The sequence below is a fragment of the Hippopotamus amphibius genome, chromosome 3, assembly GCF_030028045.1.
Source record: "Hippopotamus amphibius kiboko isolate mHipAmp2 chromosome 3, mHipAmp2.hap2, whole genome shotgun sequence".
Classification (NCBI taxonomy): Eukaryota; Metazoa; Chordata; class Mammalia; order Artiodactyla; family Hippopotamidae; genus Hippopotamus; species Hippopotamus amphibius.
In genome coordinates, this window is record NC_080188.1 from 18,900,872 (window position 1) to 18,928,297 (window position 27,426).

General features: G+C 37.2%; 1 protein-coding gene and 1 non-coding gene across 7 annotated transcripts in view; both read right to left on the reverse strand.

Moving 5' to 3' along the window:
• The window catches only part of RFC1 (replication factor C subunit 1), a 77,794-nt gene extending 51,299 nt beyond the window's left edge, over positions 1-26,495 (reverse strand). For 3 of the 6 annotated variants that reach the window (XM_057728421.1, XM_057728422.1, XM_057728420.1), the window contains exons 1-4: positions 26,363-26,495; positions 15,321-15,449; positions 6,517-6,592; positions 3,529-3,651 (exon numbers count right to left, since the gene is read on the reverse strand). In XM_057728421.1, the coding sequence (XP_057584404.1) occupies positions 3,529-3,651; positions 6,517-6,592; positions 15,321-15,449; positions 26,363-26,365 (331 nt within the window). In that variant the 5' untranslated portion in view covers positions 26,366-26,495. Of the gene's footprint in view, positions 1-3,528; positions 3,652-6,516; positions 6,593-7,077; positions 7,318-14,724; positions 14,871-15,307; positions 15,450-26,362 lie in introns of those variants that run through there. The other 3 variants (XM_057728423.1, XM_057728424.1, XM_057728425.1) reach the window with 3 other exon arrangements.
• On the reverse strand, positions 3,772-3,844 carry TRNAK-UUU (transfer RNA lysine (anticodon UUU)). The gene has a single exon. It is a non-coding gene; the product is annotated as a tRNA-Lys (tRNA).
• Positions 26,496-27,426: the final 931 nt, after the last annotated feature.

Below are 27,426 nucleotides of genomic sequence, written 5' to 3' on the forward strand. Positions count from 1 at the left end.
AGCAAAATTGTTTCCTTTGGAATTAACAAGTTTTTAAAACTGAATCATGTCTTATAATCCTTTTCCACAAGAAGCTCCAAACTCAAAAAAAAAAAAAGTACAATTTTCGGTTAGAATTTTTATTTGTAAACTATTATTACTGCAAATATTTTATTTAACCTTATACTGATAAAAACAAAATTTTCTGGCCGCATAGCATGTGGGATCTTAGTTCCCCAACCAGAGATCGAACCCATGCCCCTTGCGTTGGAAGCATGGAGTCTTAACCACTGGACCACCAGGGAAGTCCTAATACACTGATATCTACATTTACCATATGAATACTTATTCATAACCAGATACTGAAAATTTGTATGTAGTTTTAGCTTAAAAAAAAAGAATAAAAATTATTTTGTGGTCAGAAATTTCTAGTTAATTAATTTCAAGAAGCTGCACTTTTCTTTTTTTGAAACTTATTATATTTCTGATTTTATTATGCTAGTTTTATTGCAGACCTCTTTTTAACAGTCTCATTCTCTTTTATGAAGAGAAGGAAAAGGGCTTTTCTCCCATTCACCTATCATTCCAAGGCATAAAAAAGTATGAGAAGATAAAACACGCAAAAAGACAGCTCGCTTCTTTCCTATATCTCAATTCTAGGAAAAAGCAGAATGCTATGTAATACTGAACATCATATTAGATAGATATATTAAAACCTCAAGATTTTTTGCTAAAACAAGATGACAACATTCACTTTCACATGTACATACCCTTGGCAGCATGATGTAAACACTGTCTAATGGTCATAAAAATTTCAGATAAGATGCTACTTATCTCTTCAGAAAATGACTTTCAAAAATAACTGGTCTGAAATAAACAGTCCTGTGTTAAAGAAAACCTGTGATCAGAGCTTAAATTGTTTGACCCTTCTGTGTACCTAAAATCACAAGATAACGATAGCCTTGATCCACAGTTGAAGGTCATCGCTGTCTGCACACTAACTTTGACGTTTTCAGGGTGACACTGGGAAGCTTGATCACACCACCTTCAGTTACATAATAAACCTATCACCTTACTGGTTTTAGCACCCCTCCCACATATTCAAAACTTGACAAAGGTGGCCAGATATAAGAGGGGGCCTTTTAATGGAAGAGTGCATTTGCACAACGTGCCTAAGCAGATATTTACCAACAAACAGAACAGAAAGGTTCAAGAGTCAATCTGCCATAGACCATTATGAAGTAATATCTCAGCTTACAAAAAATTTTACAGAAAATATGTTCACATCACTTAGATTTTGTCTTTGGTCATTTGAACAACTTTATCAAATATGTAAATGTTTCAAAGAGCCTACAAACCTCATCTATGGGCTTCCTTCGTTTTTGTTTTTTTTCCTTTTGACAGCCTGTTATTTATACATTTCAAGCCCTGGGTCTGGCCCTTTCATATGCACCATCATCCCATGAAGTTTTCCCAACTAGCCTATTCAGTTCGTGTTTCTGCTTTATAGAAAGGGAGACAGACTCACTGCCCTTTAGCCCAGTCACACAGCAGTTACATGGGAACCAAGGATGTACCCTCCAGACAGGGCTTCTGAGCTTCCAGTCTCAGCCTCCTTCTACAGCACAAGGACTTCTTTCGTGTTTCATTCCCTACTTATTGACCAATTTATTTACAATGGGTACCTTCAAACTCTCAAGTAACAGCCCATACATGTAAGCAAATTCCAGTAACACTAAAACATTAAAGGTGAATTGTATGGTATGTGAATTGTGTCTCAATAAAGCTGATGTTAAAAAAAATTTTTTTTTTTAATTTTAAACATAAGCAAGCTAACAACATCAACTCTTCAATTATCCTAATAGTAAACCACAGACAGCATGGCTGAATGAAGCCCATAGGTAATCCAAAACCTAATCTATAACTCGTCTCCCCAAAAGGTTTATAAATCAGTCCCTTACTATTGCTAACTTTTTTTTTTTTTTTTTTTTTGGCGCACGGGCTTAGTTGCTCCGCGGCATGTGGGATCTTCCTGGAGCAGGGATTGAACTCATGTCCTCTGCATTGGCAGGCGGATTCCCAACCACTGCGCCACCTAGGAAGCCCACTACTGCTAACTTTCAAGACTCTCATTAATTCACTTGTAGATTACCATAAATGCTTCAGCTTCCCCAATTATGATTTTTCTATTCTCCTTCCCACCTTAAATACTAGCAATCACTCTTAAATACTATTTTCATCATTCTATAACTCTGTTCAAAAACTTTAATGGTTCCCTTTTCCCTGTTCTGTGAAATTCCTCTGCCTAGCTTTCAAGGTCTTCCCTAAATTGGCTTCATTAACTCTCATTAGTCCTCACCATGTGGGCAAGCAATCTCTTCAGTGTCCTAGGAACATATCAAGCCTTATGCTAGACGCTGTGCCTTAAACAATCCCATCTTATTAACCAGACATTCTTTCCCTCCATGACCTGCTCATCCTTCAAGGGTCAGATCAAATCTTACCCTCTCCATCAAGCCTTCTCCCGGACTATTGCATACTGCAGCCTCAGGCCACAGTATTTAGGAGTCTTTAATCACCTTTGTATCCCCAGCACCAAGAGTCCAGGATGGAAAAGACAATCAATAAATGTCTGTTGAATATGTTGTAGCATGCTGTGCCAAAATAATGGTGGTTTTTACCCTGTCTCTTCAAACCAGGTATATTCACTTCACTAACAATACAAGTAGCACAGTGCTAAAAATAATGGTGTCAGAGGTTTTCCTCAAGATGAACAAATCAATGAGATGCTCTCATGGCCCCTTCAAGCATTTCTATATAGGAACTGATTCAACAGGCTCTGTGAATTTGAAGATGGTCTCCTCTAGGAGTTAACAATGCTAAAATCAAAATGACTTTATAATGAACCCATTTAAGTTTTTTCCTAAGATGACGATATAATCCAGGGCTCCTCACCATAAAAGAATACCATCTATGAAACAATTCTTTATGCTATGAAATCTTAAGATTAGTGTACATTTATAAATGTCTTGTTTATTGATCATGCAAAACAGACCGAATAAATATAAATACAATAACAATCATTTTTTTAAAAGCCAATGCTAAAATCTTTAGCGTCATCAGAGAATATGAGGAATTCAGGTCACATCTGTGCTAGATTATAGAGCACAAATATGAACAGTCATTATATACTTAGATTGTAATGACTTTAACACCCAAGATAAAAAAACTCACATTAAAAAGTTTTAAAAAACAACCCAATACTATTTGAATATATGATTCAAGAGAGAGCTTCAACATATATGATTCAATATACAGCACTTTAAAAAAATTCCAAGAACCAATTCCCCTGTAATTGGCCCTTAGCTCACAGAAAATGCCAAAGATAATTAAAGCCTTCCCCTGGTAAATATAATTCAACAAAGCAAAAAAGGCAACAGAAATTCAGTTCAAAGTGAAGGAGGTACATTAAGATACCAATGAGAAGCTCAAGAACATAACACACACTGTGCTTTTTTCTAAAACAATAAACATATTCAGTACCTTTACCTGTTTCTGAAATGTATGTAATAGGATCCTGATGTCGAATTTTAGAAGGTTTAGGAGACAGCGGCAATTTTTCTGGTCGCTTTTTGGTGTTTTTTACCTGCACTGTCTCCTCTGATTCTGAATCTGAATGAGAGAAAAATTAAAACTTTGAAAAGAAATAGTATAAAATAATGTGTTTTTAAAGTGGGGTTTTTTTTGTTGTTTTGTTTTTTTGGCTGTGCCACACGTCTTGTGGGATCTTAGTTCTCCAACCAGGGATCAAACCTGGGCCCACGGCAATAAAAGCACCAAGTCCTAACCACTGGACCACCAGGGAATTCCCTTAAAGTGGTTATTATTAACCAATTCCTCAAAACCCTTTTCAAAGCAAATCTCTTTTATAAATTCTCACAGGTTGCTTCTATCCAGTGTTAAGCCTTTGTATTACTTTTCTGTTGCTGCTGTGACAAATCACCACAAACTTAGTGACTTAAAAACAACACAAATGGGGAATCCCCTGGCGGTCCAGTGGTTAGGACTCCAAGCTTCCACTGCAGTGGGCACGAGTTTGATCCTGGTCAGGGAACTAAGATCCCGCATGCCACGTGACACGGCCAAAACAAAAAACACACTAACATGAATGTATTATCTCACAGTTCTAGAGGTTAGAAATCCAGTATGGGTCTCAATGGGCTAAAATCAAGCATCAGGATGGCTGTGATGCTTTCTGGATACTATAGGGAAGAATCCATTTCCTCGCCTTTTCCAGTGTCCAGTGACTGCTAGCATTGCTCAGCTCATGGTCCCCACTTCCTCCATCTTCAAAGCCTACAACATTAGGCAAGGTCCTTCTCATGCTGCCACCTCTCTAGTTCTCTGACCTTCTTCCATAGTCAATCTCTCTCTAAATCTCTTCTTCTGCCTTCCTCTTCTCTGTGACCACATTGGGCCCAACCAGATAATCTTCCTACTTTAAGGTCATTTGATCATCAACGTTAATGTCATCCGCAATTTTACCTCCCTTTTGTCACATAACCAAACATATTCATAGGTTCTAGGAACTAGGGTATGGACATCTTTGGGGGCCATTATTCTGTCTACCACAATCTAATCACCCAGAGCACTTAAATATAAATCAAGACAAAGTATAAATACCTAGCATATGCCTGGCACAAAACAGAAGTTTCAGAAACTTTACTGTCCTTCCTCTTCCTCTCACCATGCATTTATAAATCCTCTCTCATACTGCTCTAAAATGTATCAATTAAATTTCCACTTTCCCAAAAGATGGAAACTCCTGGGGAATGGTGATATGTACTTATTTCAAATTCTTTATAATATATAGCAGTAAAAGACTCACAATAAACACTCAAGTACTTTTAGAATTGAGTCAGAATCTTTACTATCACTGTCAAACTACTGACAATCTATAAATGCTTCCTTAGGTTACATTTTTAATTTTAAGAATTCATACCAGATAGATCTTCCCCAAAAAAGCAAAACCTAAAACTTTCTGAGTTCTACCATTATTTTAATATATCATAAAAGCCATGCATCAAAGCGTTATGTTCCCTATCTTAAAAATACAGTTGATCCTTGAACATGGGTTTGAATTACACATGTCCTTACACACAGATTTTTTTCAATAAATATGTTGGAAAAACTTTTGGAGATGTACAACAATTTGAAAAAAGAGACAAACCACATAACCTAGAAATATCTAAAGAAATTAAGAAAAAAAGTATGTCATGAATGCATAAAATATATGCAGATACTAGTCTATCCCTGCATAGGTATAAGGTGATCTTTAGTATAAAATTAATGTGTTAGTTTTCTGTTTTATAACTTTGCTTTCAAAGAATTACATCACTATACAGTATGCCTCTCTGTAACTGGAGAAACTGCATATCAGCCTACTATCGTCACAGGTGAGGTTTTTTTAATGTAACAATGTTTCCAATACTGTACTATGAATATGACTGTAATACTGTAGGCCAAAATTTTATAACAGATTCATTCATTAGTGCATAGGCTGCACCAACAACACTTGGCTACCATAAAGCAATCATACTGCTGCTTCTTCATTACCAATGCATGAATTGTTATACCTGTAAATAAATACGAATTTCCTTTTCACATTATTTTTTCACTTTTGATGTCTAGTGTTAGTAATGCATATAACATCTACAGTGTTTTGTACCATATTACACAATACTGATGTCCGTACTGAGAGATGATTCATCTTATAAACAGACAACATAAACTTACAGCATCAATAAATATAGTACAGTACTATAAATGTATTTTCTCTTCCTTAAGATTCTCTTAATAACATTTTCTTTTCTCTAGCTTACTTTATTGTAAGAATACAGTACAAAATACATATAACATACAAAATATGTATTAATTGACTTTTTATGTTATTGGCAAGGCTTCTGATCAGCAGTAGGCCATTAGTACTTAAGTTTTGGGGGGAGTCAAAAGTTATATGCAGATTTTCAACTGCAAGGGGGGTTGAAGCCCCAACCCTTGCATTTTTCAAGGGTCAATTGTATATTCAAAGCTTTTAAATTGTGCTTGTTCTTTTTAACTGCAACAAAAAAGGACCAGATCAAAAGCACAAAAATTAAATTTTAGATCTTTCTTCTACAGCAATATTTTATGGCACTATTTTTCAAATTCAGTTTCCAAGAACCTCAGCTGAAAGAAGAGTTAATATGAATTTTTTAAAAATAAATATACCATATTCAAAGTAAGTTTCAGACATGCTATATATACTATCTTCCCCCTGAACGAAACTTAAATATATTAACATATTTCGACTCTGATAAATTCTGTAGTGTAATAAAGTTGTTTTCAACTTTACCTGAACGTAGATAGAGCCCTCTTCTCACAGCATCCATTATCATCACAGAAAGCTATGTGTCTCAGAACGTCAGTTTGGAAAACACTGTTCTAACATATACAAAATAATTTTTAAACTTGAAAGCTTCTCAAAAGCAATATTACCTGAATCATAGATGATCCTCTTTTTCTTGTTTGACTGCTTCTGCTTGAAGTCATCTTCTTTACAAGAACTATTTACCTATAAACATCACAATATAATTAGAACACAAAGAAGCCAATATAACTTAGCTGTTTTTTCCTCATTAAATGTGGGCTCAACAGTTCACAACTAGAGAAACACTGCCCCAGAGGAAACATTTTTTACTTGTCATAACTGGGGTGGGGGTGTTACTGGCATATACTGGGTGGATGAGGGGTACTACTCAACATTCCTCAATGCACAGGACAGTCCTCCACAACAAAGAATTATCTCGTCCCAAATGCCAATAATGCCCTAATTAGGCTAAAGAACAGACCAGACCCATCATCAAAAAGAAAAGAGATAACAAATGGTGGTGCGGGTGTGGAGAAAAGGGAACCCCGTACCTTGTTGGTAGGATTGTAAACTGGTGTATCCACTACGGAAAACAGTATGGAAGTCAAAAATTAATAATAGAACTAACTACCACACAACCCAGCAATTCCACTTCTGAGAATATACCCAAAGGAAACAAAAACATTAACTTGAAAAGATATCTGCACCCACATGTGGTAATCATCGTGGTAATCACTTCATAACATATGTAAGTCAAACCATCATGCTGTACACCTCAAACTTATACAGTGATGTATGTCAATTCTCAATAAAATGGGGGGGGACGGGGGGCAGTGCGTGGTAAAAGCTGGACAATAATTGCATCATATAGGAAAGACAGGATTGTAGAAGAGGCAGTATTATTATTCAGTTCCACTTTCAACACTGACCTACGTATAATGAAGAACAAAAGCATGTCAGGTATTACAAGGCAAGTGCTTCCTGAAAATGAAAAATTGAGGCAGAAATAAAAGCTAAGGAGTTTTGGAGCTACCACTACTCAATGCCTGGTTAGAAAACTAAATAAAACCAAGGCAAAGGGTATTAATATTTATATTTTTTAGTTATATACACATTTATAACATATTCATAATGTATTACTAATATTTTGTAGTTATACATCACATTCCTAACACATTCAAATTCTCCCCCCAAAAAACAAGAAAGCAGACAGCAAAAAAACTGACTACAATCAATTACAAGGTGGAAATACATTTCTACCCATTATAATAAAACTTCAAAAACATAAGCACAATCAACTAGCTTGGAAAAAAATGAGATGAATAAACCATTGTAATTCAAATACACCACTGGACTAGAGGACAGGGTTAGAAACAATAACTGAAAAGTAAGAGAAAGGGGTATCCCAGGAGGGAGATGGCCACAGAAGCAGTGCTCCAAATTCTGCCAATAAACTTAGCCCAAATCTGTGGCTGTCTCCTGAACTACATATGCACAGAACCACTCGAAGTGCCCAGCTAAGGTGAAAAAAACTGAACAAAGATTTCAGACGCTGCCCATAATAGGGTGGACAATAGTTTGGACTTTGAGTTCAGCCAAGTTAACTGCCTGCTAAACTGAAAGAATTAACACCCTTTGGAGGAAATAACAGAATCCAAAGTTCCTACATTGTAAAATTCATACCATCCAAGGTAAATCCAAAATAATCAGATATAGGGCTTCCTAGGTGGCACAGTGGTTAAGAATCCACCTGTCAATGCAGGGGACACGGGTTCCATCCCTGCTCCAGGAAGATCCCACATGCCGCAGAGCAACTAAGCCTGTGTGCCACAACTACTGAGCCTGTGCTTTAGAGCCCATGAGCCACAACTACTGAGCCCATGTGCTGCAACTACTGAAGCCCACGCGCCTAGAGCCCGTGCTCTACATCAAGAGAAGCCACAGAAATGAGGAGCCCGCACACCACAACGAAGAGTAGCCCCCACTCACCACAACTAAAGAAAGCCCGCGCACAGCAAAAGGAGACCCAACACAGCCAATTAAGTAAATAAATAAATAAATAAGTAAATAAATAAATAAGCCCTACAACAAATGCTAAAGGAACTTCTCTAAACGGGAAACATAAGAGAAGAAAAGGACCTACAGAAACATGAACAAAACAATTAAGAAAATGGTAATAGGAACACACATATCGATAATCACCTTGAATGTAAATGGACTAAATGCACCAACCAAAAGACAGAGACTGGCTGAATGGATACAAAAACAAGACCCATATATATGCTGTCTACAAGAGACCCACTTCAGACCTATGGACACATATAGACTGAAAGTGAAGGGATGGAAAAAGATATTCCATGCAAATGGAAATCAAAAGAAAGCTGGAGTAGCAATACTCATATCAGATAAAATAGACTTTAAAATAAAAAATGTTACAAGAGACAAGAAAGGACACTACATAAAGATCAAGGGATCAATCCAAGTAGAGATAACAATTATAAATATATATGCACCCAATATAGGAGCACCTCAACACATAAGGCAAATGCTAACAACTATGAAAGAGGAAATCGACAGTAACACAATCATAGAGGGGGACTTTAACACCCCACTTACACCAATGGACAGATCATCCACACAAAAAATTAATAAGGAAACATAAGCTTTAAATGACACAATAAATCAGCTGGATTTAATAGATTTCTATAGGACATTACATCCAAAAACAGCAGATTACACATTCTTCTCAAGTGCACATGGAACATTCTCCAGGATAGATCACATTTTGGGTCATAAATCAAGCCTTGGTAAATTCAAGAAAACTGAAATCGTATCAAGCATCTTTTCTGACCACAATGCTATGAGATTAGAAATCAATTACAGGAAAAAAAATGTAAAAAAACACAAACACATGAAGCCTAAACAATACCGCTACTAAATAACCAACAGATCACTGAAGAAATCAAAGAGGAAATCAAAAAATACCTAGAGACAAGTGACAGTGAAAACACAACATTCCAAAACCTATGGGATGGAGCAAAAGCAGTTCTAAGAGGGAAGTTTATAGAGATACAATCCTACCTCAAGAAACAAGCAAAATCCCAAATAAACAATCTAACCTTACACCTAAAGAAACTACAGAAAGAAGAGCAAACAAAACCCAAAGTTAGTAGATGGAGAGAAATCATAAAGATCAGAGCAGAAATAAGTGAAATAGAAACAAAGAAAACAATAGCAAAAATCAATAAAATTAAAAGCTGGTTCTTTGAGGAGATAAATAAAATTGATAAACCTCTAGCAAGACTCATCAAGAAAAAGAGGGAGAGGACTCAAATCAATAAAATTAGAAATGAAACAGGAGAAGTTACAATGGACACCGCAGAGATAAAAAGCACCATAAGAGATTACTACAAGCAACTATATGCCAATAAAATGGATAACCTGGATGAAATGGACAGATTCTTAGAAAGGTATAACCTTCCAAGACTGAATCAGGAAGAAACAGAAAATATGAACAGACCAATCACAAGTAATGAAATTGAAACTGTGATTAAAAATCCCCCAACAAACAAAAGTCCAGGACCAGATGGATTCACAGGTGAATTTTATCAAACGTTTAGAGAAGAGCTAACACCCACCCTTCTCAAACTCTTCCAAAACATTGCAGAGGAAGGAACACTCCCAAACTCATTTTATGAAGCCATCATCACCCTAATACCAAAACCAGACAAAGATACTACAAAAAAAGAAAACTACAGACCAATATCACTGATGAATTTAGATGCAAAAATCCTCAACAAAATACTAGCCAACAGAATCCAACAACACATTAAAAGGATCATACACCATGATCAAGTGTGGTTTATCCCTGGTATGCAAGGATTCTTCAATATACGCAAATCAATCAATGTGATACACCATATTAACAAATTGAAGGATAAAAACCACATGACCATCTCAATAGATGCAGAAAAAGCTTTTGACAAAATTCAACACCCATTTATGATTAAAAACTCTCCAGAAAGTGGGCATAGAGGGAACCTACCTCAACATAATAAAGGCCATATATGAGAAACCCACAGCAAACATCATTCTCAATGGTGAAAAACTGAAAGCATTCCCTCTAAGATCAGGAACACGACAAGGATGTCCACTCTCACCACTACTATTCAACATAGTTTTGGAAGTCCTTGCCATAGCAATCAGAGAAGAAAAAGAAATAAAAGGAATCCAAATTGGAAAAGAAGAAGTAAAACTGTCACTGTTCGCAGATGACATGATACTATACATAGAAAATCCCAAAGATGCCACCAGAAAACTACTTGAGCTAACCAATGAATTTGGAAAAGTTGCAGGATACAAAATTAACACACAGAAATCTCTTGCATTTCTATACACTAACAATGAAAGATCAGAAAGAGAAATTAAGGAAACAATCCCATTCACCACTGCAACAAAAAGAATAAAATACCTAGGAATAAACCTAACCAAGGAGGTAAAAGACCTGTACTCAGAAAACTATAAGACACTAATGAAAGAAATCAAAGAAGACACAAACAGATGGAGGGACATACCATGTTCTTGGATTGGAAGAATCAACACTGTGAAAATGACTATATTACCGACAGCAATTTACAGATTCAATGCAATCCCCATCAAATTAGCAATGGCATTTTTCACAGAACTAGCACAAGAAATTTTACGATTTGTATGGAAATGCAAAAGACCCCGAATAGCCAAAGCAATCTTGAGAAAGAAAGATGGAGTTGGTGGAATCAGGCTTCCTGACTTCAGGCTATACTACAAGGCCACCGTGATCAAGACAGTATGGTACTGGCACAAACACAGAAATAAAGATCAATGGAACAGGATAGAAAGCCCAGAGATAAACTACGGTCAGCTAATCTATGACAAAGGAGGCAAGGATATACAATGGAGAAAAGGCAGCCTCTTCAATAAGTGGTGCTGAGAAAACTGGACAGCTACATGTAAAAGAATGAAATTAGAACACTTCCTAACACCATACACAAAAATAAACTCAAAGTGGATTAAAGACCTCAGTGTAAGGCCAGACACTATAAAACTCCTAGAGGAAAACATCAGAAGAACACTATTTGACGTAAATAACAGCAAAATCTTTTTTGATCTACCCCCTAGAGTAATGGAAATAAAAACAAAAATAAATAAGTGGGACCTAATGAAACTTCAAAGCTTCTGCACAGCAAAGGAAACTATAAGCAAGACGAAAAGACAACCCTCAGAACGGGAGAAAATATTTGCAAACGATTCAACAGACAGAGGATTAATCTCCAAAATATGTAAACAGTTCATGCAGCTCAATATCAAAAAAACAAACAACCCAATCAAAAAATGGGCAGAAGACCTAAATAGGCATTTCTCCAAAGAAGACATATGGATGGCCAAGAGGCACATGAAAAGATGCTCAACATCACCAATTATTAGAGAAATGTGAATCAAAACGACAGTGAGGTATCACCTCACACTGGTGAGAATGGCCATCATCAGAAAATCGACAAACAGTAAATGCTGGAGGGGGTGTGGAGAAAAGGGAACCCTCTAGCACTGCTGGTGGCAATGTAAATTGATACAGCCACTATGGAGAACAGTATGGAGGTTCCTTAAAAAACTAAAAATAGAGTCACCATATGACCCAGCAATCCCACTCCTGGGCATATACCCAGAGAACACCATAATTCAAAAAGACACAGGCACTCCAATGTTCACTGCAGCACTATTTACAATAGGCAGGACCTGGAAGCAACCTAAATGTCCATCAACAGATGAATGGATAAAGAAGATGTGGTACATATATACAATGGAATATTACTCAGCTGTAAAAAGCAAGGAAACTGGGACATTTCTAGAGACATGGATGGCCCTAGAGACTGTCATACAGAGTGAAGTGAGTCAGAAAGAGAAAAACAAATATCGTATAATAACACATATATGTGGACTATAGAAAAATGGTACAAATCAACTGGTTTGCAAGGCCGAAATAGAGACACAGATGTAGAGAACAAACATATGGACACCAAGTGGGGAAAGCAGGGAGGGTTGGGGGGGAATGAATTGGGAGGTTGGGATACCAAATGGTACACTCTAAATATATGCAGTTTATTGTAAAAAATTAAAAAAAAAAAATCAGACATACAAAGAAATAGGAAATGTGACCTGTGATGGTTAACTTTATCTGTCAACTTGACTGGGTCACAAGGTACACAGATATTTCATAAAACAAGATCAAACAGAATTTGCCTTGCTAGGTTCTCGGCTTGCTTGGCACTTGTCACCCCTTTCTTCCTTCTGATTTCTCCCTTTTGAAATGGGAATGTGTATTCTATGCCTGTCCTACTATTATATTTTGGAAGCATGTACTTCGTCTGGTTTCACAGGTTCACAGCTGGAGAAGAATTTTGTCTCAGGATGCCTCATACCTCAAGTCTCACCCATATCTGATTTAGATGGTATATAGATAAGCCTTTGGACTTCAGACTTTAGAACTGGTGATGCACTGAGTTAAGACTTTGGGGGGCTTTAGAATGGAATAAATGTATTTTGCATGCAAAAAGGATATGAATTTGGGGGGACATTGGCAGAATATTATGAAATGAATGCTTATATCCCCCCAAAATTCATATGTTGAATCCCTAACCCCCAGTATGGCTGTATTTGGAGATGGAGTCTTTAAGGAGGTAATTAAGGTTAAATGAAGTCATAAGGGTAGGGCCCTGATCTGACAAGTTAGCATCCTCATAAGAAGAGAAACCAGAGAGCTCACATGCATACACTCACTCACTCAGTCTCTCAACCTCTCTCTTCCCGTGTGCTCACACCAAGGAAAGGCTATAGGAAGACCCAGCAACAAGCCATCTGGAAACCAGAAAGAGTTCCCACCAGAAACTGAATTGACTGGAACCCTAATCATAGACTTCTATCTTCCAGAACTGTAAGAAAATAAATTTCTTCTGTTTAAGTCAGCCAGTCTCTGGTACATATTTTATGGTAGCCCAAACTGACTAACACATGAGCCACAGACTAAAGATAAAAGGCACTAAACTGAGACCAAGAGTCAAAGAACTTGAAGATAGTAATAGAGAAATTATCCAACCTGAAGTACAGAGAAAAAAAGAATAAAAATGAACAAGCCGCAATGATCTGTGATGCAATTCCAAAATTCTTTTCTTTTTATTTATTTATTCTTTTTATTTAGTTTATTTATTTATTTAGGCTGCACCAGGTCTTAGTTGCAGCCTGCAGGATCTTTAGTTGCAACGGGCAGGCTTCTTAGTTGCAGCATGCATGTGGGATCTAGTTCCCCGAACAGGGATAGAACCAGGGCCCCCTGCACTGGGAGCGCAGAGTGTTACCCACTGGACCACCAGGAAGTCCCGCAACTCCAAAATTCTAATATGCATATAATTGGAATCCCATAAGAACAGGAGAGAGAGAATGAGGCAGAAATACACTTGTATTTAAAGAAAAAATGGCAAAAGTTCCCAAATTTGAAGAAAAATATAAATTTACAGATTCAAGAAGCTCAGAAATCCTAAAGAATATATATAAACACAAGAAAATCACACCCAAGTATACCATGGGTAAAGCTGAAACTCAAAGATAAAGAGAAAATCTTTTAAAGCAGCATGATAAAAATAATACATTACATAACAAGAGAAAACAATATAAATGACTGTTAACATCTCACCAGAAAAAATGGAGGCCAAAAAAAAATGGAACATTTTTACGTGCTGAAACAAAAAACTGTCAATCCAAAACTCTATATCCAGCAAAAATATCCTTCAAGAATGAAGGCAAAATAAAGACATTTTTAGATTAACGAAAACTTACACAATTCATTGCCAACAGACCTACTCTACAAGAAATGCTTAAGAAAATTCTTCAGGTTTAAAGAAAATGATATTAGATAGAAATTCAGATCTTCAATAAGAAATGAAAAGCACTAGAGGCAGCAAATACATAAAGTACAAAAGATCAATTTTCCTCTTTTTTTTTTGAGAGCAGAAGACTGAGATTTTTATTTTATTCTCATCTAGGAAACAAAAAAAAATTTATGTGTTTAAATGATAATTTATTGATGATTTTGATGTATTGCTTATTTTAAGTTATTACATGTATTTATTTATAATTTTAATCTTACAAATTTTTAAAATTTTGTTTATGTTTACCTTATTAACTTCTGTTTTTATTGAGCTATAATTAATGTAACATTAGTTTCCAGTGTATAACATGATGTGTCGATATTTGTATATATTGTATAACAACCACCACAAGTCATTAACATTCATCACCATACATACCTGCAAATCCATCTTCCTCTTTTAATTTCTTCAAAATAATGTCAGTTTACAGCAATAATTATTACACTGAATATGGAGTATTAACATAGGTAGATATAATACATATGCCAATTAGGGCATAAAGGATGCAGTGATGGTAAACAGACCTGTAGAGTTGCAAAATTCTTACATGTTACACAAAGTGGAAAAATATTAACTCAAATACACTATTAGAGTCATTGCCTGCTTTCCATAGTGACATTATATCTTAACTTCTCTAAGGCCCAAGGAGGACAGGGAAAAGAATAAAGCTTTCCTCCAAAGCCTTCCCTCTCCAGAAGCCCAATACCATTCACCTGGAGCTCCTGTCTTTATGAGCAAACTTTGGTCTTAAAACACGAAGTTTTAACAACTAAAAAGGGTTCCATGTCTAGTTAAGGAAAACAACAAGCTATGAATGCAGTAAGATATATAACTAAAAATAAGTAATACCTTATTACTTTTCTTCTTCCTCTGCTAAATGAGTTGAAATCTGTATTTACTCGAGGCTCCCAATATATCAAATCTCAAAACTGAGTTTATTTTATACAATTCAGTATTGTACCTGGAAAACTGACCTTGATTTCCTTTTTTCCTTTCTTTGCTTTTAAAGTTTCTTCAGCAGACTTTGTTTTCTCATTCTTCTTTACTGTTTCACTTACAAGTTTCTTTCCACTTGGTAAAACCCCAAAGAATTTTCGAATATCCTAGAAGCAAAAAAGGAGATTCATAAACAAACATTAACTGCACAAATTTCTAATGTCAAACTGTAAAAAGGAACAACTCTACACACGCACTGGTTTACTGTCAGTAATTTCTTCATAATGAGATAGTTCCAGTGTGCAGCAGCATTCTTTTTATACGCAAAAGTTAACTGATAAAATTACCTGAGTTAAAAATAACATACCTGGGGAATTCCCTGTCAGTCCAGTGGTTAGAACTGCGCGCCTTCACTGCTGAGGGCCTGGGTTCAATTCCTGGTGGGACAACTAAGATCCTGCGAGCCGTGTGGTACACGCCCCCACCCCCCACCCCAAAAAAAGATATAAAAAAAATAATGTGCCTAATGAAAAATAATATCAGTTCTCAAAATCTGGCCAAAAACAGGGCAAAAATAAACAAGGGAAATTTTTTTGCTAACGACAGCACAATTACTAAAGAGGCAAGTAACAAGCATTTATTGATCATGTATGCACCTACCCCATCACAGACACACTAGGGGAAAAGACAAAAAGTTGAAGAACATAATCCTTGCCTATGGGATTTATACTCCAGTTTGAGAGAAGAATAACTCTCACGACGCTGATCACTTAAGACCTTAATAAATAAGAACCTTGAAATTATTTTCCTTTACATGATTTTTCCAACTTCCAAAGAAAAAATTTTGATTACGATACTGTCTTCTATTACTCTACCCCATGTTAACAGCAGAATCAAAGTAATCATACTGAAACATTTACAATGTAATTTACAATTACTGTCACTCACCTTTCTTACCCTTTGCATATATATTCTTCCCTATCCTTTTAGATTTTAGCTTTGAAGAAACTGTGGTGTAGAGAAAAGGGAACAGACCTTAGAATGACAAATCCCTGGTATGAATTTCTGCTCTAGTGCTTTCTAGCCATGGGAACTTGAGCAAATTAATCTGTTTTCTCATCAGTAAACAGAGACTAATACTCCCTACACTTTATGAGGATTAATTATGCATCTATCACAATATGGGCTCAGGGAAAAGCTTCCCTTCTCCCTCATTTATGAACTATTATCCCTTCATGCCACTGAAACATCTCCAATTACAGTTATTTCTGTTCACAGGCACAGTGGAATTTAGGATCTGAATTCCAAAGAACTGGGCTCGAGAGCCAGTTGTACTGTTTTCCCTGTTCCTATCCATAATGGTCATAAGCCTGAGTCTTCAATTCTTTTTACCTGTTCCAACCTATCTCTCTTTATTGTAGCGAGGAAAATTCCGGTTAAAAGTACTTTGTCAAATGTAAAAAGGTAACAATTTTTTTCCTAACTCCTGGCAGTAATTGTCAAACTCTTAAAATGACAAAAATACCAAACAGGGACTTCCCTGGTGGAGCAGTGGGTAGGACTCCGTGCTCCCAATGCAGAGGGCCCAGGTTCGATCCCTGGTCAGGGAACTAGATCCCACATGATAATGCAACTAAGAGTTCACATGCCACAACTAAGGAGTCCACATGCTTCAACTAAGGAGCCAGTGAGCCGCAACTAAGGAGCCCACCTGCCACAACTAAGACCCGGCACAACCAAATAAATAAGATAAATAAATATTTTTTTTAAAAACCCCAAACAAGTGTGTTATGCAAACACACACACACACACACACACACAGCTTTGTGGTTAAGTCAATAAAGAAAACAAACAGATTGAACTTGGTGTACCCTCCAAAAAAATAGTAAATTAAAAAAAAGAAGAAAAAACAAATGCGGTACACAGATGTTAAATTTTTTTTGAAAGGTTACAGATTTCCCTGGTTTTATACCCTCTTTTGTAAATTTCTTAATATAAAAAAGTCACATATCCATCCTAATAAAATCTAAGTGTAAAAAATACTGTTTGCAGAATGGATACCTTGGCTATGAAACTGAGACATTTGTGTCAGGTGCTAAAGAAAAGATAGACAATAAGGAAAGCCAGAAAGCCACAGTCTTCCCTATAATTTGCAAAGAATTGAGTTTGAGGCTGACAACTACTTACTTTATTGCTTCTGGAGGAAATGAGAGTTTCACATTGGAGTTTCGCTTTTGAAATTACCAAGCTAGTCTTCATTCAAACAGTGGTGATTTTTTTAAACACACACACACACACACACACACACACACACACACACACACAGAGTATACAAGCACCATGGAAATACGAAAACTGAATATTAATTATCAGCTTGAAGTCAGTGGTGGTTTTCCACCTGTGTTGGAACCACAAACACTTAAAACCGCAATGAGAAAGAAAACAAATTCAGGAAATGAAACTGTTGGTAACGTTGAGTTCTCTGATTTTTGTCTGTACCATACTGCCAATCCTCAGCATTGTTACAGTCTTTCCCTCCTAAGTAATCCTTCCTATACACAACCCCTTTCTTTTCCTTTCCCTTTATTCTACCCTACTCTCCCACTCCCCACGCCCTTATACTCTGAAGGCAGCAGAACAATTAAATTACAGCATCCTAATCTAACTCAATATACATTAAAGATCTAAACTTTCGGAAAAGAATTTTCATCGGAATGAAAGCCCTTCTACTCACACCTTTTTAAGGATCATCTCCAGTGTGAGCTGCCATCTGGTGTATAAACATTTAAGAGGTAAAGGTCACCAATTTGACCTTAATTTATACTGTGACTTCACCTCACTCTTAATTAACATTCCCTGTCTGGTATTCAAGGTCTTCAAAGATTTCATGAAATGAAGAACAAGACTAGTGACTGATCAAACTCACAAATAATGAATCTAGACATCACTCTTACCTGCACAGAATAATTCTTGCTGAGTATAAGAGTAGAAAAAAGAACAAATTTTTAAATTTACTTTTATAATTTTAGCAAAGGGAAGTCCTTGCAAGCAGAACACCAAGGCTAGAAACCTTCCATAAAGAAACACAGATTTCACTACATAAAAATAAAACAAAAGATGCCACAAAGTTAAAATATAAGCAATTAACATGAAAATATCTACAACATGGTATATATGAGGACTCCTACAAATCAATAAAAGATAACCCAGTAGAAAAATAAATAAAAGCTACCAGTAGACAATTTATAAAAGAAATGCAAATAACCAACAAACAGATGTTCAACTTCACATAATAAATAGATAAATTAGAACTTGATTATTTTTCTGACTGTTAAAAGACTGATAATGCCCAGGTATGTCAAAAACATGAGGAAACAAATGCTCACATACTACACTGCTAATAAAAGTAAAAATTGGTATAACCTTTCTAAGACAATCCAACAATACTTGTCAAAATTTTAATTGTGCATACCCTTTGTCCCAGTAATTTCATTTCTAAAAAAAATGGTGGGGACTTCCCTGGTGGTGCAGTGGTTAAGAATCTGCCTGCAGGATTCTTAATGCAGGGGACAGGGGTTCGATCCCTGGGCAGGGAAGGTTCCACATGCTGAAGAGCAACTAAGCCCATGCATCACAACTACTGGGCATGAGCTCTAAAGCCCGTGAGCCACAACAAGAGAAGCCACTGCACTGAGAAGCTTGCACACCACAACGAAGAGTAGCCCCTGCTCGCCACAACTAGAGAAAGCCCACACACAGCAACAAAGACCAATGCAGCCAAAAATAAATAAATAATAAATAAATAAACCTTTAAAAAAAATAAAATAAAATAAATGGTAAAAGAAATAGTTTTATTTGGGGAAACCAAAAGAGAGTAGTAATTCACTCTTCTTACTTTTTTTTAATAGTTATTAATTGAACAGGTCCGTTCAAACAAGGCAAAAGATTTAGGCAAAAATTACATAAAAATTAAAACAAACTTTAGCACAGACATCTAATAGTAACAAGCAAGTTTTTCACGCTTTTACTTACAGCTACTAGACATAGATTTATCTCTTTTGATGATTCTATGAGGTATAAAGGCAAACAGAATGATTTATCTCCATTTTAGAGGTAAGTGGAATTAAGTCAAACAAACACAAGCTTTTTGTCAGTTTTGCCACTGACTTCCAGACACAGCATGAATTACTTAACTTCTCTGGCCCTTAGCTTCCTCATAATGCCACCTGCCTCACAGGATTCCTATGGGGATTAGAGGTGACACCCCAGAATGGAACCTGGTCCTCTGACTCCAAATCCCTTTCACAGTTCTCCACTCGACCATGACAGCCACCTCAGAGTTTTACCATAACTCTAAGGATCTGTGCAAAAGTAGCCATACCCCACAACTAGCAATGTGGCCTTTCCCTTCTCATTATTCCTGATACATTTGATCCTTGTATGATTACAGGCAGGCACCGTTCCAGGGACTTAGGACACAAACAGGAAAATGCCCTCATGAAGCTACCTGGGAGACAAATTAGTATATAAAGAATTAAAGACAGAGCTAAATCACAAAACTGTAAGAGCACCAGGAGCACCTAACACAGAGAGCCTCGGGGACAGTTTACCAAAAGAAGCAACACTTGAAATGGGTCCCAAAATGATTAGTAGAAGATACTTTTGATAGTCATAGAAATCTGAGTTTGAATATACTGCTGTATTCCATACAGCAGGCTTGTTTATCCCACCTCTGTATCTCAAGCACAGGGCCAGCACCTCAGGTAAGTAGATGCTTAATTAATAATGGTTGAACACATGAGTGGTTATTCCTAAGGTCACTGACCTTCACACCTGGGCTCAGAAAGAGAGGTTCTTAATTATGTAAAATGAAATTCATGGTAGATTTGTTTTTAAAGATTGTGTATTAAAATAAATTTTAGTTGAGATTAGTTTTTTGCCATCACTTTACCTATTGCTCTTTGTTTTAAGAAACTTTAAGTGGGTATTAACACTAACTGTGTATTATTCTATCATATGGTACTTTCTTGTCATATTACAAAATCGTGGCTACAAAAAAACAAAATACTTTCACTTTTAGTATAATACTTCCTCTTCTTCAGGGCTTCTCCCTGAAGCTGATTAATGGTTCTCCACAAACCCTAAATTAAAAACTTCTGATTCACATATATACACACTGCACAAGCTAACTCACATCCATCTCAATGTCAGTACCACTTAAAAACACACTGCTGGACTTTCCTGGTGGCATCGTGGTTAAGAATCCACCTGCCAATGCAAGGGACATGGGTTTGATCCCTGGGCTGAGAAGATCCCACTTGTCTCGGAGCAACTAAGCCCGTGTGCCACAGCTACTGAGCCTGCACTTTAGAGCCTGTGCTCTGCAATAAGAGAAGCCCCCACTCGCTAAAACTAGAGAAAGCCCGCATGCAGCAACGAAGACCCAATGCACCCAAAAATTAAAATTAAAAAAAAAAAAAAAAAACCACACTGCTACCTCCTAAATCTTGTCTCCGCTCAAGAACTCTGAGCTCCATATCCCCATAGCCAATAGTCATCTCCACCTCTATGCATACACCCAAAGGTGCCCCCAACTCACAATGTCCAAAACTAAGCTCATATTTGGGGAGGACTTGTTTCTCTCTATTCAACATATAGCACCACAATTCATCCAAAACAGAAAAATGCTCACTGTTTTTCCTCCTCATTCTGACCCTCTACCTAATAATCCCACCTAACCTAATCTCCCAAAGACTGCTGTCCTCTTTCCTCTATTTCTAGAATGCCCTGATTTAGGGCTTCATTTATTTACTTTAACAAACCCTTAAACAGGACTTACTCAGTGCCATACAATGATTTAAACACTTTAAAAAATTAATTTAACCCACAGAACAAATCTATGACGTGCTTTAATTCACAGATGAAAAAACTGTGAATGCCAACATGACATTTTCTACTAAAAGTTTTGAAATTTAAAATGGTCTTAAATGTAAGCAAAAAAAAATTAAAAATTAAAAAAAGATTTATTGCACTCTCCCACCCTAAGGTGTAACTAACAATTCTACAACACTATTACAGAGAAACATTGCCTATCAGGCAGCCCAAATGCAATTTTAATATACATAGGTCAAGACAAATACCAGACTTCACCAGTACTCAAAAAAATCATGTCTTTTTTTAAAGTTTCTAACCTGGTTGATTATAAACCTACTGACAGAGAGATTAAAAAAAAAATTGCAGTAAATACTCCTAAACCTGCACAAAATAAGCTATCATAAGGCCCTTTTAACTTTAAAAGGTCAAAGTACAAAAGCTGATATATATTTACTTTGAAGTATAACCTAACGGCTCTAATAACTTTTTTTCACTGCTGATGGGTTCAACCAACAAACAAGTTATATTTGCCTACCAACAATGCAAAGAGAAAGCAAATCATACCACTGTGTTAACTTACTTTGAAGAGTACAGGATTTTATGCAAAATAAGTACTGTAATGTTCTGTGGGGCAGTTGCCAAAATATTACATTTTGGCTTCACTTCTCTATTTTGAAAGTAAAGAAATATAAATATTTGATTAATATTTTTGAGTCCTCCATCAAATCCACAAGCAGAAATTGATTATCACCCACACACTTCACAAAATGTAAAAATATTTTATCTTGAAAACCACTTAAATGCAAAATTATATATCTAACTAAAATTGTATAATGATAGCAGTACAGAAGAAACAAATGAAATGAAATAATTTTAAAGTAGATAAAATTATATTAAGACCTTCCTTATACTTTAAAAACAACAGGTAAGTTGTTGGAATGTAGTCCCCTTAAGTGAGGAAAAAGATCCATCCTTGCCACTCCTATTCAACACTTTGGCCAAAAAAAAAAAACCTAATTAGGCAAAAAATAAATTGTAGAAGGGGCACCTAGATGGGACAGGAAGAAGAAAAATTATCTTTATTTGCAGATGAAATGATCTTAAATAGAGAAAATCCTAAGGAATTCACTAAAAAAACTATTAGAACTATTAAATGAGTTCTGCAAGGTTGCATGATACAAAATCAATATACTAAAACCAATTGTATTTCTATACTCTTGCAATGAACAATCCAGAAGTGAAATTTAGAAAACAATTCCATCTACAGTATCATCAAAAAGAACAAAATACTTACAAGTAAACTGAACAAAAGTATAAAATCCATACTCTGGAAACTATAAAACACTGTTTAAAGAAACTAAAGAAGACCTAAAAAAATGGAAAGATAGCCCATGTTCATGGATCAAAAGACCTTATGTTGTTAAGATGGCAACAGTCCCCAAATTGATCTACAGATTCAACACAAACCCTATCAAAATCCTAGCTGGCTTCTTTGCTGATTCTAAAATTCATATGGAAATTCAAGGGATCCAGAACAGGGAAAACAATCTTGAAAAAGAACAAAGTTGGAGGACTCACACTTCCCAATTTCAAAATTCACCACAAAGCTACAGTAATAAAAACAGTGTATTACTGGCATTACAGAAGACAGATCAATGGAACAGAATTCAGTGTCCAGGAAAAAACCCTCACACTTACAGTCAACTGATTTTTGACAAAGGAGCCAAGATAATTCAATAGTCTGCAAATGGTACAGAAACAACTGGAGACCCACAAACAAAAGAATAAACTTGGGCCCCCTACTTCACACTATATACAAAAGTTAACACAAAATGGATCAAAGTCCTAAATATAAGAGCTAAAAATATAAAACTCTTAGAAGACTACAGAAGCGTATATCTTCAAGACCCTGGATTATGGAACGGTTTCTTAGATATGACACCAAAAGCTCTGAGGAAGTGATGATTGAGACATCAATGATAAGAAAAAGGCAGAATATTCCAAGAGACAGAAGAGTATTCCAAGGAGAGGAAATAGCAAGAATAATAGCCAAGACAGAATCAGCTTAACACAAAGGACACATAGATGAGATCAGAAAGGTAGGAGGAGCCTTATAGGTCAAGTACTAGTACAAATGGCAAAAGCTACATTATAAAAGGGTGATAACACTGCTCCAGGAAAGCATTCACATAGTAAACTATAATGTGAAATGTCTCCCTGAGTATGTGGCAATGAAGCAGCTAAGATATATTCAGCCTCTCTTTGAAAGCTCTTCAAAAAGGCTATCCCTTAAGTCTTATGTGTGTTTAATTCAAACTTATGCATATTTTCAATAAATACCTATGCCAGCCAATGAATTATATATGTTGACTTCTTAAAAATGGCATCTCTCAAGTTTTATTCACATTTTGAGCAAATAATTAAATCCTCATAGCATTCCAAATCATTTACATGACTACTTTTTCATTCTATTTATTTTAATTTCATTTCAATTCCTTTAATAGACATTATATTCACATGGTTCAAAAATTCAAAAGTGTAAAATATCTCCCTCCCACCCTGTCTCTCAGACACACATTTCCTATATTTGGAGGCAACAAATGTTATCAGTTAGTTCCTTGTGTATCCTTCACATCTTCAAGCAATATGTGCATACATTCTTTTCTCTCCTTTTCTACATAAAGTGGTAGCATACTTCACGTATTGTCCTGCACCTTCTTTTTTCACTTAATTATCTTGGCAATTGTTTCATATCAAGGCATAAAGTTTTTTCTTTTTTAATGATTGCATAGTATTCCATTTTGTGGATATACAGTATTTTATTCCTTTGATAACTTTAATTGGAAAAGATCTGAGAAAAAGAAGCAGCTCCCAGGGCAAGAATTGCTAACCTTGCATCTATAGAAGGGCTTCAGAAGATATGTGAATCCCCTAAAGTGGTGTATGTGTACCCATATGTATTTCTGTCGGCAGAAAATGTGCATAGCATTCACTACATTAACAAAGAAAGCTGTGACCCAAACAAAATCTAAGAACGACTGTACAGAGACTTCCCTTGTGGCGCCGTGGCTAGGAATCCACCTGCCAATACAGGGGACACAGATTTCATCCCTGCCTGGTCCAGGAAGATCCCACATGCCATGTAGCAACTAAGCCCATGTGCCACAACTACTGAGCCCACATGCCGCAACTACTGAAGCCCAAGCACCTAGAGCTCCTGCTCCGCAACAAGAGAAGCCACTGCAATCAGAAGCCCACACTGAAACGAAGAGTGGCCCCCACTCGTTGCAACTAAAGAGAGCCCACACCCAGCAACAAAGACCCAACGCAGCCATAAATAAATAAATCATAAAAAAAAACCAAAAAGAACTACTGTACAATGTAACTTGAGCACAGGTGTTCAATAAACATAGGTCGAACAGAATTTTGGTCCAGGATTCTGCTAATTTTTGTACTAAAGACAGGACTAAATTAAACACCAGTATAACCCAAAACGCTTATGTACTTTATAGAACATTTTCCCCACTTCTTTCCTGAGAAGGGCTTTATTTTTCATTTGCACCATGAACAGGAGTACTAAGAAGGAAAAGAACCATTTAAAGTACCTGAATGACCAAAAGTTGATTATATAAGCTGTTGTTCACCATTAACTGGCAACACCAGAAGTATCTTTGATGCCCCTTAAACTCTTTGTAATGTTTCACAGAGTCCTTCTTGAGAAAATCAGACGACTAGTGATGTAGTTGTATATCTCCTACCACATGCCAGGCATCGGAATAGAAGCTTTATGTTCATTATCTTATTTAATCCTCAAGACAATCACTTAAGGCAGCTATATTTCCCCGCTTTTACAGGTAAGGAAACAGAGGACTTAAGAGGTTAAAGTTAAGCTATTTATTTATTCAAAACCATTTAACTATTAGATGGCGAGCAAGACCAAAACACTGCCTCACTCTCACCTTCGAGACTCCTGATCTCATGAACTTTCCACCATTACCACAGTGCCCAAAGTGCACAATGTAATTATAGTCACTTCAGGGAGATGGTATAATGTAGCAGTCAGAAAAACCTACGTTATAATTCTAGTTCAACCATTTATCAGTTATACCACAAACTGTTTAAAACTAAAAGCCTCCTTTGCCATCTGTAAAACTGGACTGCTGTGAGGTTTAACTGAAAAAAGGTATGTAAAACAGCCCACACATCCACCTGAAGAAACTTGTTACAAGGGGGCTATTATTATTTCATCACTCTCTGAGAAGAAACGCAAAGGGCTGTAAGGTTTCCCAATCTGGCATAAAATTCCACACACACAGCTCAGAATGTTGGCACTGTGACAGACAAATAAGCTGACTGAAAATAAAATGACAGAAAAAATTATGTCTGATTTTTTAAGTAGACTCTGGCCTATTGGACCATCATAAATTGTCCTTTAAAATATTTCAAACACATACTTGTATCTATTGCCATTCCAGTATGAATGTCTGTTTGGATGGCTGCAAAATTATTTAAAAGGTTTATGCAGAATTATGCACTGAGGATTTTTTAAGATTATTGTTGACATCAGGTGATAAGCGATGACAGCTGTCAAATGTATTACAACTGTTTCTACCAGGTTGCTGGGTGTGGTTCCCCCCCCCCCACCCCCGGTTAACCGTGTTATCCTTTTGATTTCTATGAACTCATCTAAACAAAATAAAACATCCTTCCCATGACCTTGATCTCAAAACAGCTTTGTAATGAGCATTTCGCGGAGCTGCTAATGACGAAAGTTGAAGGCCTAAGCTAACTTCTTCATTAGAAAGGAAAGTTTGTTACATTCTTCTCCTTCAAGACCCAAAGCCTGAAATCAACGCTTTACGCAGGACTCAAACCGAGGTTCGAGGCAGCACTGAACAGGAAAAGCAACTTTACCGCTGAGCCCCCCAAATCACCTTCATGACTCCCTTCCTACCTCCCTTCCCCCAAGAGCGGAAAAAAGTTAAACTGCCGCGCAGCAGTTTAACTGCGCGCTGGCTGCGGCTGAGAGCTGAAGGGAAAGCTGTGCAACCAGTGCCCAGTTTGTGGCCCCTCTCGTGCCTTCGCTCCTCTCCGGAGCCACGCATCGCGGTCCTCCCCGACGCTCCATGCCAGGAGTGCCAGGTCCACGCCCAGCCTGCAAACGCTCCCCGGCCACCCAGCCGCACAGCCTCCCTCGGGGGCTCACCATTGCAGCCCACGGATGAAGGCGCGGGTGGGCAGGCCGGCCGGCTGGGGAATCCGCTACCGGGGCTCGGGACCCATTCGCGCCAACAACTTCTCCCGCGAAGCGGAAGGAGGTCGAGGCAGCGGCGCCCGGTGATGACGTCAGGAGTCGCGCAGCTGCCTCTGGGCCTGGGCGGCAGGCGGGAGGCGGGAGTTGCTACGAGAGCTCAGGTGCCGCCCGCGAGACCCACGGGCCGCTGCCATCGCGAGGAGCGGCGGGACCCAGGCCCTAGCCCAGTTCGCGCCTTCGACTTCTCGTGGGGAAGTCTCGACATTGATTTCCTCCGAGGGGAGGCACGTTTGGAGGATGCGCCGCCCTCCTTAGTAGCGTTAAAATGTTTCTATTACCAGCCGCAGTGAGACACACATTTTAGGTGTACGTTTCACGTGTTGCATTTTAATACCTATTCTGAAACAAAAATTTCACCAAACAGTACTTAACCTGGTCTTTTTTTTTTTAATGTTTGACCAATCGAATTGGGTTTTTTCGCCTACTTTTAAATGGAGACCCACAGTTTGAAAACACTTTTAGGACAATTGTATGTCGTATAATTCCAGCAAACATGACATTGGTAAAATAGTCATGACTACCCACTGCATTTTATAAACGAAAAATATAAGGCCCAAACAAGCTAAGGGTCCTAGCTGGGAATCTAGGCCTCCAAATTCCCAAGCCTGCGTGGCTGAGTCCCTCAAAGGGGTGTGTGGGAAGCCACGGCACAAACAAGGTACATGGCCACAGAAGAACAATGATCCCGAAAGCTTCGGCGTCAACAAGTTTTATATTAATAGATAAGCAACTGAATTGTGGAACAGAATGTGACATTTGCATACAATTTTACTAGAAAACGTGAGGCCTTAAGGAGTTTAATGGGAAGAGCAATACCTCCAGCTTCCGCCCTAGACTCTCACCCACCTTATCCACCCACTCACCCACCCACGCACCCCCTGTTCTGTCTTGCATTTTATCACACCCATATCTCTACAATGAAAGATAGCAAAGCCTTCAGGAATAAAACAGAAGCT